We start from the raw sequence: 17,072 nt of genomic DNA on the forward strand, positions 1-17,072 counted from the left end.
TGGACAAACCAAAACTTAAGCTCATCATTAACAAAGGAACAGATTAATTCTATTCTACTATATAAAGTCATCATCAAGATAAAAAACAAATCCCAGCTCTTCATTAAATCTCCAAGATGTAACTGGCCAGAGGATCTATGCTGCCTCTAGAACAGGGTTTGGCAAACTCCAGTCCATGGGTCACATTTGCCCACACACCCCCTGCCTACTTTTGTAAATAAAGTTTTATTGGAACAGGGCTTCCCTGGTGGCTCAGTGGTTAAGAATCTGCCTGCCAAAGCAGGGGACACGGGCTCGAGCCCTGGTCCGGGAAGATCCCACATGCCACGGGGCAACTAAGCCCGTGCTCCACAACTACTGAGCCTGCGCTCTAGAGCCCATGAGCCACAACTGCTGAAGCCCGTGCACCTAGAGCCCGTGCTCTGCAGCAAGAGAAGCCACTGCAATGAGAAGCACACACATCGCAACGAAGAGTAGCCTCCGCTCGCTGCAACGAGAGAAAGCCCACACGCAGCAACAAAAACCCAAAACAAACACAGCCAAAAATAAATAAATAAAATAAATTAATTTTTTTAAAAAAACGTTTTATTGAAAAAACAAAAAAACAAAAAAAAAACAAAAAAAAACGTTTTATTGGAACAGAGTTCCAGTCATTTGTTTACGTATCACCTGTGGCTGCTCTCACATTATGATGGGGGAGGTGAATAGCAGCAAACAAGACCAAATGGCCCACGAAGCCTGAAAACATGCACCACTCAGCCCTCTGAGGACAAATTTGTAGTGTAGCACTGTCTAGAGTAGTCTGAGCACTAAGCAGCACGAGGCCTTCATCATATCTGGCATCAGAATGACTCACAAAGACACTCACCACTTCAGCATCTCTAATTTTTGTTTGTTTGTTTGTTTTTGTTTTTGCGGTATGCGGGCCTCTCACTGCTGTGGCCTCTCCCGTTGCGGAGCACAGGCTCCGCACGCGCAGGCTCAGCGGCCATGGCTCACGGGCCCAGCTGCTCCGCGGCATGTGGGATCGTCCTGGACCAGGACACGAACCCGTGTCCCCTGCACCAGCAGGCAGAATCCCAACCACTGCGCCACCAGGGAAGCCCCATCATCTCTAATATTTAAAACCCAGAAATAACCTATGTGCCCCATAACATGAGATAGGATAAATAAATTAAGATTTAATAAAATACTCTCAGGCTATAAAAATTATGTAGACTTTTTACAGTTATGTGGTAGACATTAAATAAAAAGAGGAAGTTATAAAAATAATATATGTAGTATTATCACATTATGATAAATATATACTGAGTAAATATTAATAGATACAGGTATAGAGACAAAATACTGGGTGGTGAGATTATCAGTGATTTTTTTTTTCCTGTCTGTATTTTCTAAAATGAACCGATTTCTTTTGTATAAATATGATATAAAGTTACTTACTAGAATTTGGGAGTCTTTTTAGATTTTTATTCAATTTTAATAATTTAATCTTAAGGTGATTTATTTATTTATTTATTTATTTACTTTTGCGGTACGCGGGCCTCTCACTGTTGTGGCCTCTCCCGTTGCGGAGCACAGGTTCCGGACGCGCAGGCTCAGCGGCCATGGCTCACGGGCCCAGCCACTCCACGGCATGTGGGATCTTCCCAGACCAGGGCATGAACCCGTGTCCCCTGCATCGGCAGGCGGACTCTCAACCACTGCACCACCAGGGAAGCCCTTAAGGCAATTTATGTTGTTGACTTTTGCCACCAGGATAACATAGTAATGAAATAATTTTTCTCCCAGGGTTCCACGTCCAATCAGTTCTTCAGTTTACACCGAATACTTACCCCAAACCCTAAATACTTAAAGCACTTTGTACTATGGCTGAGGTGAGAAAAGAGGGGCCGTGGGGGGCAAGGAGGAGTGGCGTCCTGCTGGGCATGCCCCCAGGATGGAGACAGTGTCTGTGCTTCCTGTCTCCCTTCCCACGTGTGGTTTTTCAGGAGGCCGGAGAGTCAAAAGGAGATGATTTGGGACCCCACACTACTGCCGTATCCCCAACAAACCTCAGTTCACTAAGTGCTCCATCATCATACCCAGGATCACACAATTAAAAGTAACAAACACAAAATATGACTATTTTCAAAGCTGTAAAGCTCTCGTGGAACATCTGGTCTACCAGAAAGGTCAAGGCGTTAATGGTTCACAGCTACTTTCTCTCTGCCCAGTGTTAAAGTGCATTACTCCTATCTGTGTACTCATCTAAAAAGCGACCTTTGCAGTCTTCTGTTGCCTCTGTACCAGAGGAAGACTTGAAAACAGCTGTGGCCTCTGATATTGAAGAGGACACCCAGTAGCAACGCCATGCCTGCTGACGTCCACCCGCAAACAGCAGAGGTGAGGTAGGGAACGTACTTTGTTTCTTTAATAAACTGTAAATCACATTATGGCATTTACAATAATATTCACTGCCTTAACAGTTTACTACAGAAATGCTTGGTGGGTTCGTTATTCCTTCTCCTGCACAGGAGATGTATTTCATAAGTATAATCATGTTAGGTTCATAAACGTATTTCCAGCATACACATAATTTCTGTTATGGGACATATTCCAAAACTAAATTCCCACACGATTTGCAGATTGTTTGTACTCAACTCTGTGTCCTTTAACAAAAGCCCTGTGGGATTTTTATTTGTCAACCAGACCTCAATAAAGCTGGGGAAAAAAATTTTAACAGAAAATGTAAAAAATCTATCAAAATTCAAAAACACTTTTAAAGCCTTAATTGGGGGTGCAATCTATAAGTTTCACAGCTATTGAAAGCAAGCCAGGAAAATAACATACCACTCCTTACATGCTGGGTTTTCCCAACACCTCTGCTCCTAGGTAGCTGGTATCCACCGGTGTTTGCGTCAAGAAAGAGAAATCCTTATTAGTACCTAAAATTAGACTCGTACCTGTTCCCCGGCTGGACTTGAGGTCTGGGGCTTCTGGCACGTTGGACTGTTTCTGTGGCAGCTGCTGCTGTGGCTGCACTCGACTGGCACCTCCGTGGCTGACAGGCCCTTGAGCCACCATATACCACTGTGACAAAAGTAAAGTGGCAGCATGAAATCTAGCTGGAAAGTAATTGCTTTTGAAGAGGTCCTCAGAGCATAATTCCTGGATCTAAAATTTAATAGAGATGCTACAGCAGAGGTGATTTCCCCAGCATTTCACTGCAGGCGGGTGAAGGCTCTTAAGACCTCTCTGAGGGGGTGGGATGGCGTCCCCTAGGATGGCTTGCAGGACTTGCATGGAGGCTTTTTAGAAGCCACACACACCTCCTCTCACTGCCTTGGCCGCCGCTTTTGACATGATCCCTCATGAGATCATGCATGTTATGACGGCAGCATACTGCTCATATGAAAGGTGAGGAGCCTGCAGAAAAGGTTAAGAAACACTGATTTAAGGAGTGGAAACTGGGCCAGTTTTCCACCACTTGCACAGATCTCATGTCTGCCTCCTAGCCTTCTCCAATATAGTACCAGAACTAAGAACCCCAGAATTGCCCTTGGACTCTGACAAGGGCCGGGGGACGGAGGTGCTCTGCTTTCAAGGGCCGATTCTGGTCCGCCTCCTTCTGCACCCTGCCCCATGGGGTATGCCATCTGCATGGCCAAGGATTCATGGACCCCCAGAGTCCATGCCCCCCATTCCTGACCAGGCTCCCAGGACCCAGGACCTCAGAATTCCATGCCCCAAAAGCTCCACTTCCAGGGTCTGGCACAGGCCTCTTTCCTGCATCCATCCTCCTGACGGCAGATCGCACCATCAGTATAAGCAATTCTTGATCTGAAGGGTAGCCGACTGGTGGCTGTTCATAGGGTCAAGAATGGAGCTTGAACATACACACACACTGGAGTATGCACAAGACTCTTCACCATGCCGGGCAGGCCAGGAGTGGGAAGAGAAGCAGGGAAGTCTGCCCGCCCGAGGCAACTTTCTCAAGGCCGCGGCATTTCTGCAGGAACTGTGAAGAGTTCAAGAGTTCACCCTTCCAGGCCGTTAGCAAGGTCTACTTGTCAGCACAGCAGAACAGAACATAATTCACAGTCTGTTAGCTTGCTGTATACGGGTCTTGTCCTGGGCACCACAAAGTTAGTTGTGGGCCTGGAGAGCCTATCTGGATCGAGGAGTCCATGGGCCATACCCAGTTATAGCATGAAGGGTACTCATCCTTAAATAACACAGAGTGAAATTAAACTGAAACCACACAGTAGGTACTCAAGATCGCAAAATGCAGGACAGTAGTTACTACCGTGCCCCGCAGTATACACACAACCTCCCTTCCCCAGTCTCAAACCAGCGGGTCTGAAACCAGCCTGAGATCAGTCTCCTTCTACCCTCCTCCTACTTACGAGTCAAAGGTGTTCTGGTGAGGAACCCGGGCTGTGGACCAACGGACCCGACTCTGAATCCAGTTCTGCCACTTACTAGTAATGTCACTGGGGCTGGGTTATAATCTTTCTGAGCCTTAGTTTCCCCAGCTGTAAAATGGTGAAACCCTGTTATCTGCATCCGTGTAAAGATTACAGCAGATAAGGCAGTGCAGCACTCTTCACAGGGCCTGCCTCATATGTTGGTACCAGTATTCTTTTCCTTGGTAAGTGTCTAGAGCATAGGGACTACACCTTCTCTGATTTTTTTCTTTTTTTTTTTTTTTATCACCTAGCAGGTCTATAAAATATAGGAGAATGATATTTCCAGGCCACTTAGATTTCCAACTATCCAGATTGTGCACATTCCCAACAGAGCCAATTACGTGAGCTTGAGCTGAAAAATCCTTATTAACTCAAAGCAGAAGTGCAAAGATTGACATAAAGAACTTCAATTCCGCTCACATGAAGTCTCAAACCAACTCACATCTCCTTATTTCAGACAAGTTCAATTCTGAACTGCACGATGAGATTTAACCAGGTTCTCAATCAAGCTGCGATGTCTGCAATTCCTTATATAAATGAGGTTATATCAGATTCCATGGGGTATCAGAATAGAACTTTGGCATTACATAATTTGACTGCTGGTAATATAATAAGATTTCCTCCTGCAAACTTTAAAAGGGGGTGGGGTAGGGGTGGGGAATAAGGATGAGACTAGAGTCTCCAACCAGTACATTAGCATTGCTTAGTACAGTTTGGGAGCTGGTAGGTTTTCAAGCTGCCGAAAACTATTGCCATGCCCCCTACTTACAAAATTCTCTTCTCTGAGGTTAAATAAATTCTCAAAGAAGGTGATGCTAATGATGGATCCTTTCTGCTCAGGACATAGGGTTAACACACCCACCTCTCAAGGACTTCTCTAAAACACTCCTCTCCCTTGATGATCTGAAGACTCCAGAAAAACAGAGTATCTCCTACCAAATGATTAGTGCTAATCTAGCTAAATAAGTTTAAAGTAATTATTCAAAGAACCAAATGAGACTCCTGAATGCACTCAGCTCACAGCTTAAGAGAAATTCAAAGGCACAGGCAGCATCGTGTGGTGTAGTGTGTTCTGGAGCTAGAGAGATCTGAGCAGAAATTCCAGATAGGACCAAACAAGCTGTGTGACAGTAATTGGGCAACTCACTGAGCTACTCCAAGCCTCACTTTTCTCATCTGTAAAACAGTGATAAGGCCAAACTTGCAGGGCTGTTGTAAAGATTAGGAAAATTTTTAAAAATCTATGTCCAGCCCCAAGAACAGTGTCTGGCACAATGCATGAAGTAAGAACACTCAATACTAAGGATCTGCCCACTTATGAACTAAGACCAGGTAACTCTAACCCTACTCTTGGCATGGACAACTGGTCTACCTTTGGAAGGCCTACAAACAATAAAAGCTATAAAACCAAGGGATATGCAGAAAAGATGATGTAAGAAAACAAAACTTCATTAATTCCTGGACACACCCAATAGGTGAATCATTCAAAAGTATACCTGTGACTTAAGAAGTTCATGGGTATCAAGTGATTCTCCAAAACTATTATTTAATATTTTGGATGCTTGGGGGTGGTACGTGGGAGGGTAGAAAACAAGATACACAAGTACCTAATGCAGCCCTTTTCTATCACACAGCAGATGAAGATTATTTCAAAAGGTCCTTATAAACATGAGTATCATTTTAAAAATTAACAGAAATAAGGTTCTGTATTGTAACTATTAATAAACACTTGGCGAGGGGAGGCCTTAAGAAAAAAATTGTTATTTTTCTAGTATGGAGCCAGAATGTTTTCATGTATTAATTTAAACATTGATATTCTTTTTTATTATTCTAGATTTGATTTTTCCAATTACAAAAGACATATATGCCTAACGTAAAAAATCTGGAAAGAAAACGTCACAAAGAAACAATAATTCTTTATTCTATTAACTTTCTAAAATATACGTATATACTATATACATATATACTAGGGAGTTTCTTATTAATTCTGTACTATGCTAAAAACATAGAGTGTAAAACTTTGCTTTTCTACTTTGAGAATTCATTTTGAGAAATACTACTCAATTTTTTCTAACCCAGATGTTAATCCCTTCATATAAAACAAGATAAAGTATTATAACTACATTTAAAATCAGAGTCTGTAATTCAATTGAACTTCAAATCTACTTCTGCTGTGGTTTCTGAATCCTTCCACTTGGTTACTTATAACCTGGACAACAAAGCATTTAACGTTTCTCATATTGTTCTATGACCTCAACTCTAGAGCCTGTCAGACTTTCTTTGCCACAGGAAGGGTCAGTGAAAGAAAAGACTAATTTGATACTTCTTTCAGCCCCATTACTGGCACTGTGCTTCCTTTTCTTAAAAGATAATGTCTTTCGTCTCCCACTGCCCTTAGTGACCTGATTGTCATTGGACACTGGGTCCTTATTACTTTTCCAACAAAGGCACCTGTAATAAGATATGGAGGTTCAGAGTGGACTCTCCACTCCTTTTCAGTAGGTGACAGATTGATGAATTAGGGAACTTCTTAGAAAAATAAGTCAGGTCTGTGTCCAGTCATCATTCAAATATACAAATTAAGCATCTTAGTAGGTGGCAGCCTTTTACATAATAATAACTGAACATTTTGAGGTATCTATGTATCTACTGTGTGCCAGGGACTGTGCTACAGGCTTTACCTGTATCCTGCTAATCTTCACGGCAAGCCTATGAGGTAGCCTCACTCAGGGGGGTCACAGGAATGCTGCAGAGCTAGTGACCCAGCCAGGTGTGTCTGAACCAGAGTCCCGTCCGCTCATCCTGTGGACACAACCTACATTCACGTCTGTATCAGAAAAGTGTGAGGTTGTCCATGGGTCTTATTTCTTCTCCAAATATCTCTAGAAAATACTAGCCTGAGCTGCCCCGCTGTGGGTCCTGCTGCCAAGGACAAGTGAGCACCGGGTGACGCCAGGGGCCAGGGCAGCAGTGGGCACAGTGTGACCTCCACCACCAGAGAGGGAACCCCAGGGTAGTTGCCCATGGTGATAATGAGGATAATGATGCCAACGGTACTGTCTCTGTGGCAGGCCCTTAACACACTCTGCCTCCCGAAATCACAACAATCCTGCGACTATCATTATTCTTATTTTACAGATAAGAACTAAGGCTCTTAGAAATTCAGCCACTGCTCACGGCCACCCAGCTGACCGATGTGACTCCGGGACCCCTCCCCGCGGCCTCTCAGGGTCCTCGGGGGACCCACGTAACCCACTCTCGCCCCTCCCAGTGGAGCGCCCCTTTCCGGATCCTTTCTCCGCCCCTCGCCCCGCCGCGGGCAGCTTCCTGCGCAGCCCGCCGCCGCTCCTTGAAAGTTCCCAGGCCCGGGGACCCAGGCGCCAGCTGCCCGCTGTCCCCGCCTCGGCGGCGGCCGCGACAGCCCCACTTACGCCGATCGCGGAGCAGGACGCCCGCAGATCGCAGGGCCGCAGCCATGTTTGTGCTGACTAAAACCATTCCCGGGGCAGCCTCGGCCCGGGACCTGGGTTCCTCCCGCTGCAGCACACCCAGGCGCGGGCCCCACCAACGGCTAGCAGCAGACCTCAGCACCCACCACCCACGCCTCCTTATCAGGCGCGGCCACTCCCTGCGCCCATGCTGTGCGCCCGCTCATTGGTGCCGGGCAGGGGCGGGGCTTCAGGGGCGGGGCCAGGTAGAGACACGCCCCTCCCCGGGAGCCCGCCCTGCAGCAGCGAGGTCCCCAGGGTAAGAAAGGGTCCCAGGCTGTGCAATTGGCACCTTCCACCCAAACCACCAAAAATCCGTGCGGGTCGCCCTGAACGAACGCCCTGGTTGCATGCGCCCACCTGATCAAGGCAGGAACTGCAGCCATGACAACGCAAAGAACTTTCTTCACATTTCCACTACTATCACTTACATATGACAATGCTTTTGCCTCAATTCTCCAGTTTTGTGGCCTAGTTACAGCACAACTGTACCGACCCTGTTTTATTTTGCTTTGTTTTCAGAATGAGAAAAGGAATTATTTTATATCAGACACTCATGACATACTTGTTAAGTTCCTCTGTAGTATCTCTATGCAGCAGAGTTTCACAGCTGGGACCAGAAAGCAAACATTAGGCTGCTAACGTGATAGCATTAGGAAAAGTGAAGGCCAGTCCGGCAAACACACTTTTTGGTGGGCTGGTACGGTGAGGTCTGTCAGTATCATGTCTGTGCACCTTCGCAGGGTGACTGCCTGGCCCCAATCCCGCGCACAGAACAGGTGCCCCCCGCATTTCTAGCCCTTGCTACATTCCCACACCTCTGCCCGCCCATCTGGCCCTAATGCTCAGTGCGTCTCGAAGTACAAGACCAACCTTTGGAATAGAAAGGTGTCAGGCACCATTCTTTCATTCACTGAACAAGTATTGAGCACCTACTGTGTGCACTGGGGAAACAGCAGTGAACAGAGCAGACAAGGGGCTTACATAGGGATTAGGGGAGAGACAGAAAATAATCACAATATGTAGTATTTAGGGTGATGATGAGCGTTAGAAAGAATGAAGCTATGTAAGGGAGATGAGGGAGGGGAGGCTAGTGCAAGTTGAAATAGATGGGTCAGAGAAGACCTCACTGACATTTGGGCAAAGACCTGAGGAAGTAAGGGGGCAAGCCACGTGGAACATTCCAGGAAAATGGAGTCTAGATTGAGTGCAAAACCAGTTTTCTGTAGCTAAAATGTATGCTCTTGATTGAATTCGTTTATTTATTATTAAAGTGGGTCCTCTTTCTGGTTTTCAGCTTGGTGTAAAATGTCAACTTAAGTGGATTGCCTTTCATATTATCTACACGATCTTCAAATCAGGCAAGAGATGTCTCCCGAGAAACAGACAGTAAAACTTGCTCCTCGTATCAACTGCTTTCCTATACATTTTGCTAGCTCTCCATTCTCAGAATGAAAATTACATTAGTTTAATTTGCCCTTTGAAGAGGTGATCTTTATAGATAATATACTCCTCTACCTAAAGCCTAAACCCATTGCTTTTAAATCAACTACACAAAACGTCTTTACAGTTTGAAATGCTGTGCTGGAAAAAGTGTCGACAAGGCCAGAGAAGTAGAAAAAGCCCAGGGTTTTTAAGGACTGAGCTATGTGGGCTCTTCTCGGCTCGGGAGGCTCAGGGTAAGTCACCCTTCCATCCCGGGTGCTGCACCGCTCCTGCTAAGTGGAGATAGCAGGGGTCTTCTGGTCCCTCCCAGGGAAATGCTGATGATTAGTGACAAGGCATAAAGGTGCCAAATCTCATGTAATCAACACTGGGGCAAGTTAAATTTGTATCTGGCCAGAAAAAAAAAGGAACTAACAAACCATGTTTTATTAACTATATCAACATAATAACATTTTAAAACATGAATCAGCACCATTTCATTCATTTTCCTTTTACTGACTCTTAAAAAACTCATTCAAAATTATACTCATGTATAAAACCTCCCGACACACATATTAAGACTCATAGGTTACAAATGGAAACAGAACTTCATTATTTTTCCCCAAAGAGCTCTTCAGGACATTTGTTATTTCTAATCTATGGCTTATTTCTTACAAAAAGCATCAAATACAACAGCTTTTCAGTGAGTAAATTTTTATGTTCTTTTGAAGTGAAAACAGATAAAACATGCTTTATATGGGTCCTTTTCAAAACTGATAGGAAAACACAGCCCTTAAATCAGAAGATGTGAATTCTAAATACGGGTTTTACTAAGAAATCCAGAAAGCCCTTGAAAGGCTAAAGAAATTTATAAAACTATATGAGATTTATATATATATGTACATATACACATATGTACGTGTACATAAATGCATTTTTTTCTGGCCTAAATATCTGTACCAAAATTATAACCACTTCCCTTAACAAACAGAAAGCACATTCTCTGGGCCAACTCAGATAAGCAGCACTCCCACCACCTGGGAGAGGGTTTGCCTGAGCTCTGGTGACTTAATTAGTGAAGAAAGCATTCTCTTCTCACAGACAGCACTCAGAATCCAGCCTGTGATCCTAAATAAAATGAATTTGTTGGTTTCAGCTCAATGCTTCAGGAAAGGGGTGGGGGAGATCCCCTAATTCATTATTTGCCATGATTGGCACCTCTGAGCTACACAAACTAAATTTAGATTACTCAATTCTGTCTCCTTAATCAGAACAACAGGGCGAGGATGGGGGCTTTCAGTGCAAGAGACACAGTGGCTGGGTGAAGCAGACAAATGGTGAGCTCTGATGATTACTCAGAGAAACCTGACCGACTGTCCCCACAACTGTTTTAAGCAAAGAGGCCACCAAATGCAGGCCAATGCGATGTGTATTTTGACTGCCACTCTTAACCACGCAGAGCCTTAAGCCCACTAGTGATGATGGGTTTATTAGTTCATGTGCACATATTTTCTGAGAGTCTACTATGAGCAAAGCGTTATATCGGATACTGGGAAGGATAAAAAAATAAACTGTACTCTCAAGTAGCTCATTCATTTATGAAACAAATATGTATGGAGGGCATGCCTAGGTCAGGCACGTGGTGGGCACTGAGCATTACAGCAATGAATTGGACTATCTCTACTTTCATGCAACTTACATTCTAGAAGGCAAGGCAGACGATCAACAAAAGATCCATACCATAAGGTTAGCTGTGACTAGGAACCATGAAGAAAAATAATAAATGAGGCAAAGCCATGGAGAGAGGCAGGAAATGTTAGTTTCGGGGGTGCAGTGGGACAGGGCCTCTCCGCAAAGGTGCCAGTTGAACGGACCTGTGGGGAGTGAGGGAGGTTCTCTGTGGAAGGGGTTTGCAAGCAGAGGGATCAGACAGTGCTGGAACACATTTGAGGCTTGTATTAGTTCCCTGGGGCTGCTGGAACAAAATACCACAAACCAGGCTGCTTAAAACAACAGAAATGGGGGCTTTCCTGGTGGCGCAGTGGTTGAGAGTCCGCCTGCCGATGCAGGGGACACGGGTTCGTGCCCCAGTCCGGGAAGATCCCACATGCCACAGAGCGGCTGGGCCCGTGAGCCATGGCCGCTGAGTCTGTGTGTCCAGAGCCTGTGCTCTGCAATGAGAGAGGCCACAACAGTGAGAGGCCCGCGTACTGAAAAAAAAAAGAAATGTATTGTCTTCCAGTTCTGAGGCTGGAAGTCCAAGTCAGAGTCAACAGGGCCACGCTCCCTCAGCAGTCTGTCGGGGAGAATCCTTTCCTGCCTCTTCCTAGCTTCTGGCAGTGGCCAGCAGCCCTTGGCTCTCCTCGCCTTGTAGCATCTCTCTGATCTCTGCCTCTGTGGTCATGTAGCCTTCTCCCTGTGTGTCTCTTTTCCCATAACTGTCTTCCCTTCTAGAAGGACACCAGTCGTATTGGATTAAGAGCTCACCCTATTGACCTCATCAGAACTTGGTTACATCTGCAAAGACCCTACTGGTAAATAAGATAACGTTTCCAAGTACCAGAGGGGAGGATTTCAACATATCAGGGTTTTTTTTTTGAGGGAGAGGGACACAGTTCACCCCATAACAAGGCCTTGAGGGACAGTAAAGAGACTGCGTGTCTTGAGCAGAGTGTGTGGGGTGGAGGGGAAGGAGTTTCGGCCTATTAGGTGATGAAAGACTTCATCTTATCAAGTGATCTCCCTCTAACAGAACGATCCATGCTTACGGTTCAAAAGGTTCACTTTGCCTGCGGTGTAGAGAGAAAACTGGAGCTCTTGCGCCAGTATTAAGACACGTACCACATGACTAAATAATTTCATTTTCTCCTAAGGGTTCTAATTCTTTTTGAGATCATATTGGGCAAGAGTGTTTTTCTCCAGCGAGGTCTCTGCCCCCGGGGTTGTGGGAGGGTCCCTCCAGAGCATTTCTGGTCTGCCTCTGCCAGGACTGCAGGGTCCCACCAGGCTTAGATGGGGTTTATGGACATTTCTTGGCTTCATAGTGCTGCCCCTTGCAGATACATTCAAACCAGGAAAGTTGACTTTTTCCAGCAAGCTTTCATTCCCTGTCCAGAGCCCTGGGCAGGTGGCAGTCTTCCATGTCCTTCTCTGGCTACAGGGCCAGTTTTCTAGATTTCACAGAAGGGCCAGCCCCCCAAGTCCCTGTTTCCTGCAGAGAGGGGTCTAGCCCTTGGTCCACTTTCCTGTCTGGGTGTAGGGTGGGCACTGTAGGAGCTGCGTACATGATGTGCTCACTCTGTGAAAATTAGTAGTGTTGCACACTTATGATGTGTGCCTTTTTGTACGAATAGTATACTTTAGTATAACTTTTTTTTTTTTTTTTTTTGCGGTACACGGGCCTCTCACTGCTGTGGCCTCTCCCGTTGCAGAGCACAGGCTCCGGACGCACAGGCTCAGCGGCCATGGCTCACGGGCCCAGCTGCTCCGCAGCATGTGGGATCTTCCCGGACCGGGGCACGAACCCATGTCCCCTGCATCGGCAGGCGGACTCTCAACCACTGTGCCACCAGGGAATCCCTAGCATAACTTTTAAAAATACCCCCGAGTGCCTTTATCCGGGTTCAATTCTCCCTCTAACTCCCATACCCAACCTAACAGCTCTGGTTTAGAGACCCTCTCTACTCCCTCCTCTCCAATTCTGATGCCTAGAGGTGTTCCTTTCACTCAGCTAAGAGGAGGGTCTGTGTGGAATTATTATATTTATCCGGTAGAGTTACCTGTTTATAGTGGGAGAGGAAGAGGTGAGCAGAAGTTTCCCTGATAAAAATGAGTGGTGATTTCAGGCTGAGAGGATGCAGGGATGCTTTTTCATCGGGGTGGTATAGAATTTACAAGAAAAGTAGGCTTGTTGTATACTGAATGTGAGGGGACACTCTGAAGGCAGAAGAGCACACGATTACCAAGAGCAAGACGTTCACTTGGCCACCGCACAGCATCTGGAAAGGATTCAGAGCTAAGCGTGGTGAGAGAAGGCTGAGGACCGAGCCTGAATGTGCTGAGAAATTGGACCTTTGTTGGTAGGTGAACGGGAGTCATGCATGGTCATGACAGTCATGGAGAAGAGTAGCCTGTGCTCTGAGGAAAAGGATTGAGCAAGCAGGGTCCAGGCTATAAGAGAGGAGAGACAGGGAGAACAAATAGAAGACAGTGGCCACCGTTCACAAAAGAGGTGTTGAGGGGCGTGGCCAAGGAAAGTGAAGACAGAAATAGGCAAGTAATGGCACACTGGAGATTAGAGGGAGGGCAGAATCGGGTAATTCAAGTTCTTCAGCAGTAGTGAGACCAAAAAAGAGAAATACATTAGTCAGCAGGACAGCTGGTTTGAGGCAAAGATGAATGCACTTTTTTATATTTGTTGTTTTCATATTGTCTTTGTTTTTGCCTGAGTATGTTTTACATTGCAAGAAGGACAAACAGGTACAGCCATCCAACAGAAAGTTGTAGTGGTCATCTATCTAGAAATAAGGATTGAAACCGACCATTCAACCATTCATTTTTTAAAAATAAATTTATTTATTTGTTTATTTATTTATTTATTTTTGGCTGCGTTGGGTCTTCGATGCTGCGCACAGGCTTTCTCTAGTTGCAGCGAGTGGGGGCTACACTTCGTTGTGGTATGCAGGCTTCTCATTGCAGTGGCTTCTCTTGTTGCAGAGCATGGGCTCTAGGCACATGGGCTTCAGTAGTTGTGGCTCGCGGGCTCAGTAGTTGTGGCTTGTGGGCTCTAGAGTGCAGGCTCAGTAGTTGTGGTGCACAGGCTCAGTTGCTCCACAGCATGTGGGATCTTCCAGGACCAGGGCTCAAACCCGTGTCCCCTGCATTGGCAGGCCGATTCTTAACCACTGCACCACGAGGGAAGCCCTAATCATTAATTCGTTTTACAAAACAATTTACAGAGAATTCATCACTCTCCTTGCTAATTTGTCCTTCCTAATAGCTAACAATAATTGAATATTTATTCTCTTTCACCTATGTCCACTCCCTTTTGATTTATCTTCAAATACAGAGGGAAGATCTCTGGGTAAAAATGGGGGCTTGAACACATGGATGTAATTTCACTCCGACCCCCAAACCCCACTAAAATGTCAAGAGAGGTTTGGTTGTTGTTGACAGTGATGGTGTGTTTTGTTTGTTTTCAAGCACAAACCTAAAATGATGGGGAAAAAAGAAAAAGGAATGACAGCAACAAATTTGGGGAGCTGGAAGGCAGATGGATAAATGGTTCATGATTTAGCAAACTCAAAAAACCCTGAATCTTAAAATGGCCATCCTAAGACAAGAACCATCCGGATTTACATGGCAGAATCCCTAGGAGGTTTCAGACTGGCAGCAGCGGGTAGCCCTGGAAGTGGGGATGAAAGGGAGAGATGCTACATTGAGATAGATTTGGGGAACTAGACTTACCGAAGTTGTGGACACACAGCCCTCTTCACCCCTTTCCCCCCACAGGAGGTGGGAAGAGTCTGGAATCCAACCGGCCCAAGAGGAAAGATCTAAGGATGTTGACATCTGGAATCCAACCGGCCCAAGAGGAAAGATCTAAGGATGATGACATCAGGGACTCCCATACTCAACATACTCAACAGTTCAGGCAGCTCACCCTACAGGAGGGCTCACATCTCCTCCCACACACTTCAAAAGCATTTTATCTGCTATTTGGAATTCTCAGCAGAAAACCAAGTATCACCTCACATCTGAAAAAAGCCTCTAAGAAGAAAGACAGAGACCCAAGCAAACAGAAGAAAACATACAGGAAGAAGAGAGCTTGAGTAAAAGACCATAAAGATGGAACTTTCTGAGGTCAGAATAAAAAATTTTTAAAATTTTACTATGCTAACAGAGATGAAAAATCCAATAGAAGGACTGGGGAAAAGTTGAGGAAAGCTCTCAGAAAATAGCAAGCAAAAAAAAAAAAAAAGATAAAAGGAGGTCTACTATCTGAATAATAGCAGTTGTAGAAAGAAAGAAAAACAAAAGAGGGGACACACAAAAAAAACAGTTTAAGAAAGTTTTCACAACTGAAGGCCCTGACTTTCTGAATTTAAAGAGCCTACCAACTGCCCAACAGAATGAACAGTCCCAAGGAATATCATATTTCAGAACATGGGGACAAGCTTCTAGAATAGACAGGTCATATGTAAAGGACCATGTATGAGAATGTTTGGGAATTCTCCAAAGCAACATTGGAAGCTAGGATGGTAACACTGGAAGCCAGGGTTTCAAAATTCTGAGGGAAAAATGCTTTTTAACCCACAATTTTATATAGAGACTATGGTTTAAATGTGAAGATAGATTAAAAACATTTTTTAGATAGGCAAGTTCTCAGTGAATTGACATTCCATGCACCCTTTCTCAGGAAATTACTGGAGGATGTGCTCCACCAAAAAGAGGAAGTAAACCAAGAAACAGGGAAACATGGGATACAGGAAACAGGCTGTCCATAGAGGAGAACGGTGAAGGGGATACCTGGAATGACAGCGAAAGAAGATCCCAGGACGACAACTATATTTCAAGATTGGAGTGTGGCTGGTTCACACTACAGCAGACAAGCTCTCAGAGAAGCTTCTATGGGAAGATATAACTGATGAGCACCTGATGTGTCTGAGCATCTTTGGAAAGTGAATTAATGATAAAGAAAAAAATAAGATGACTGTTAATTATGGGCAAAATGAAAAGTTGGCCAGAAAAGGAAAAGCAGTCATAGTATACGACATGGTCAACCAAAGTAATGATTTAACTAAGCTGGAAAGAGGGGGAGAAGAGAAGCATGCACATGAATGGTGGGACAGGGAGAGGAAGAAGCGCAATCTTCTGCAGAGGAGCAGTAGAGAGTGTCTAAAACCGAAAAATCGATAAAGTAATAGAAGCATGTTTTTCTTCATGACATGGAAGTAAATGCCTAAAGAATAAGTTAAAATTTTGAGCACCACCATTTCTGTGAGCCAGGGTGCTACACTGTATTAAATTTTGACGCCACAAACCAGCATCTTTGAACTGCAGAGTACACCAATGTTTTTTCAAAGATAATATTCTTCATCTTATCAAGTTAGTAGTAATCTATGAGGTAGAAGGAAACTTTTCAGCATAAGAAACGGAATCATTTAATTGACCAGCAATTAGCAAATACTATGAATGACAGTATTTGTACATCATAATATCTTTTTTCCTTAGAAGGACTGAATGAGATAATAGGATTCTAAGTTTAAAGGAATTCAAGCTTTGGTGTTTCAAACTTCATTCTGTCACTTTTAACAGTGCATCTTCAGGCATGTTTTTTAAATTACCTCAGGGGTAATAGGGCTATTATCCATATATAGGGATTATAGGGCTATAATTATAACATATATTGTATAAATTTATAATTTATATAATTATCACAAGAGGTTATTGTGGGGATTAAAGCACGTGACAGTACATGGCTGACACAAACCAGTACTCCATTATTGGCAGCTACCATCATTTTGAGAATTTCCCAGTATGACTTGAAAGCTAACGAGTGCACAGGTGTAGCGTTTTTGTGGCCACTGGCAATATTGGACAGTCTCAACCTTGCCCCAATGTTCCCATTTTAACATAGAGATTGGGAACAATTTCAAAAGAGATTAATGTGAGATGAATGAGGACCTACAGTCATGATGATGAGAGG

At 44.6% G+C, this 17,072-nt stretch overlaps 1 protein-coding gene across 1 annotated transcript in view; it reads right to left on the reverse strand.

Annotated features, from left to right (window-relative positions):
• FECH (ferrochelatase) overlaps window positions 1-8,015 on the reverse strand; it is a 38,484-nt gene extending 30,469 nt beyond the window's left edge. The window contains exons 1-2 of the mRNA XM_082667743.1: window positions 7,883-8,015; window positions 2,946-3,072 (exon numbers count right to left, since the gene is read on the reverse strand). Coding sequence (XP_082523869.1) covers window positions 2,946-3,072; window positions 7,883-7,949 — 194 coding nt within the window. The 5' untranslated portion in view covers window positions 7,950-8,015. The remainder of the gene's footprint in view (window positions 1-2,945; window positions 3,073-7,882) is intronic.
• Between the last annotated feature and the right edge of the window lie 9,057 nt (window positions 8,016-17,072).

Source organism: Grampus griseus (assembly GCF_964374135.1).
Source record: "Grampus griseus genome assembly, chromosome: 12".
Taxonomy (NCBI): domain Eukaryota; kingdom Metazoa; phylum Chordata; class Mammalia; order Artiodactyla; family Delphinidae; genus Grampus; species Grampus griseus.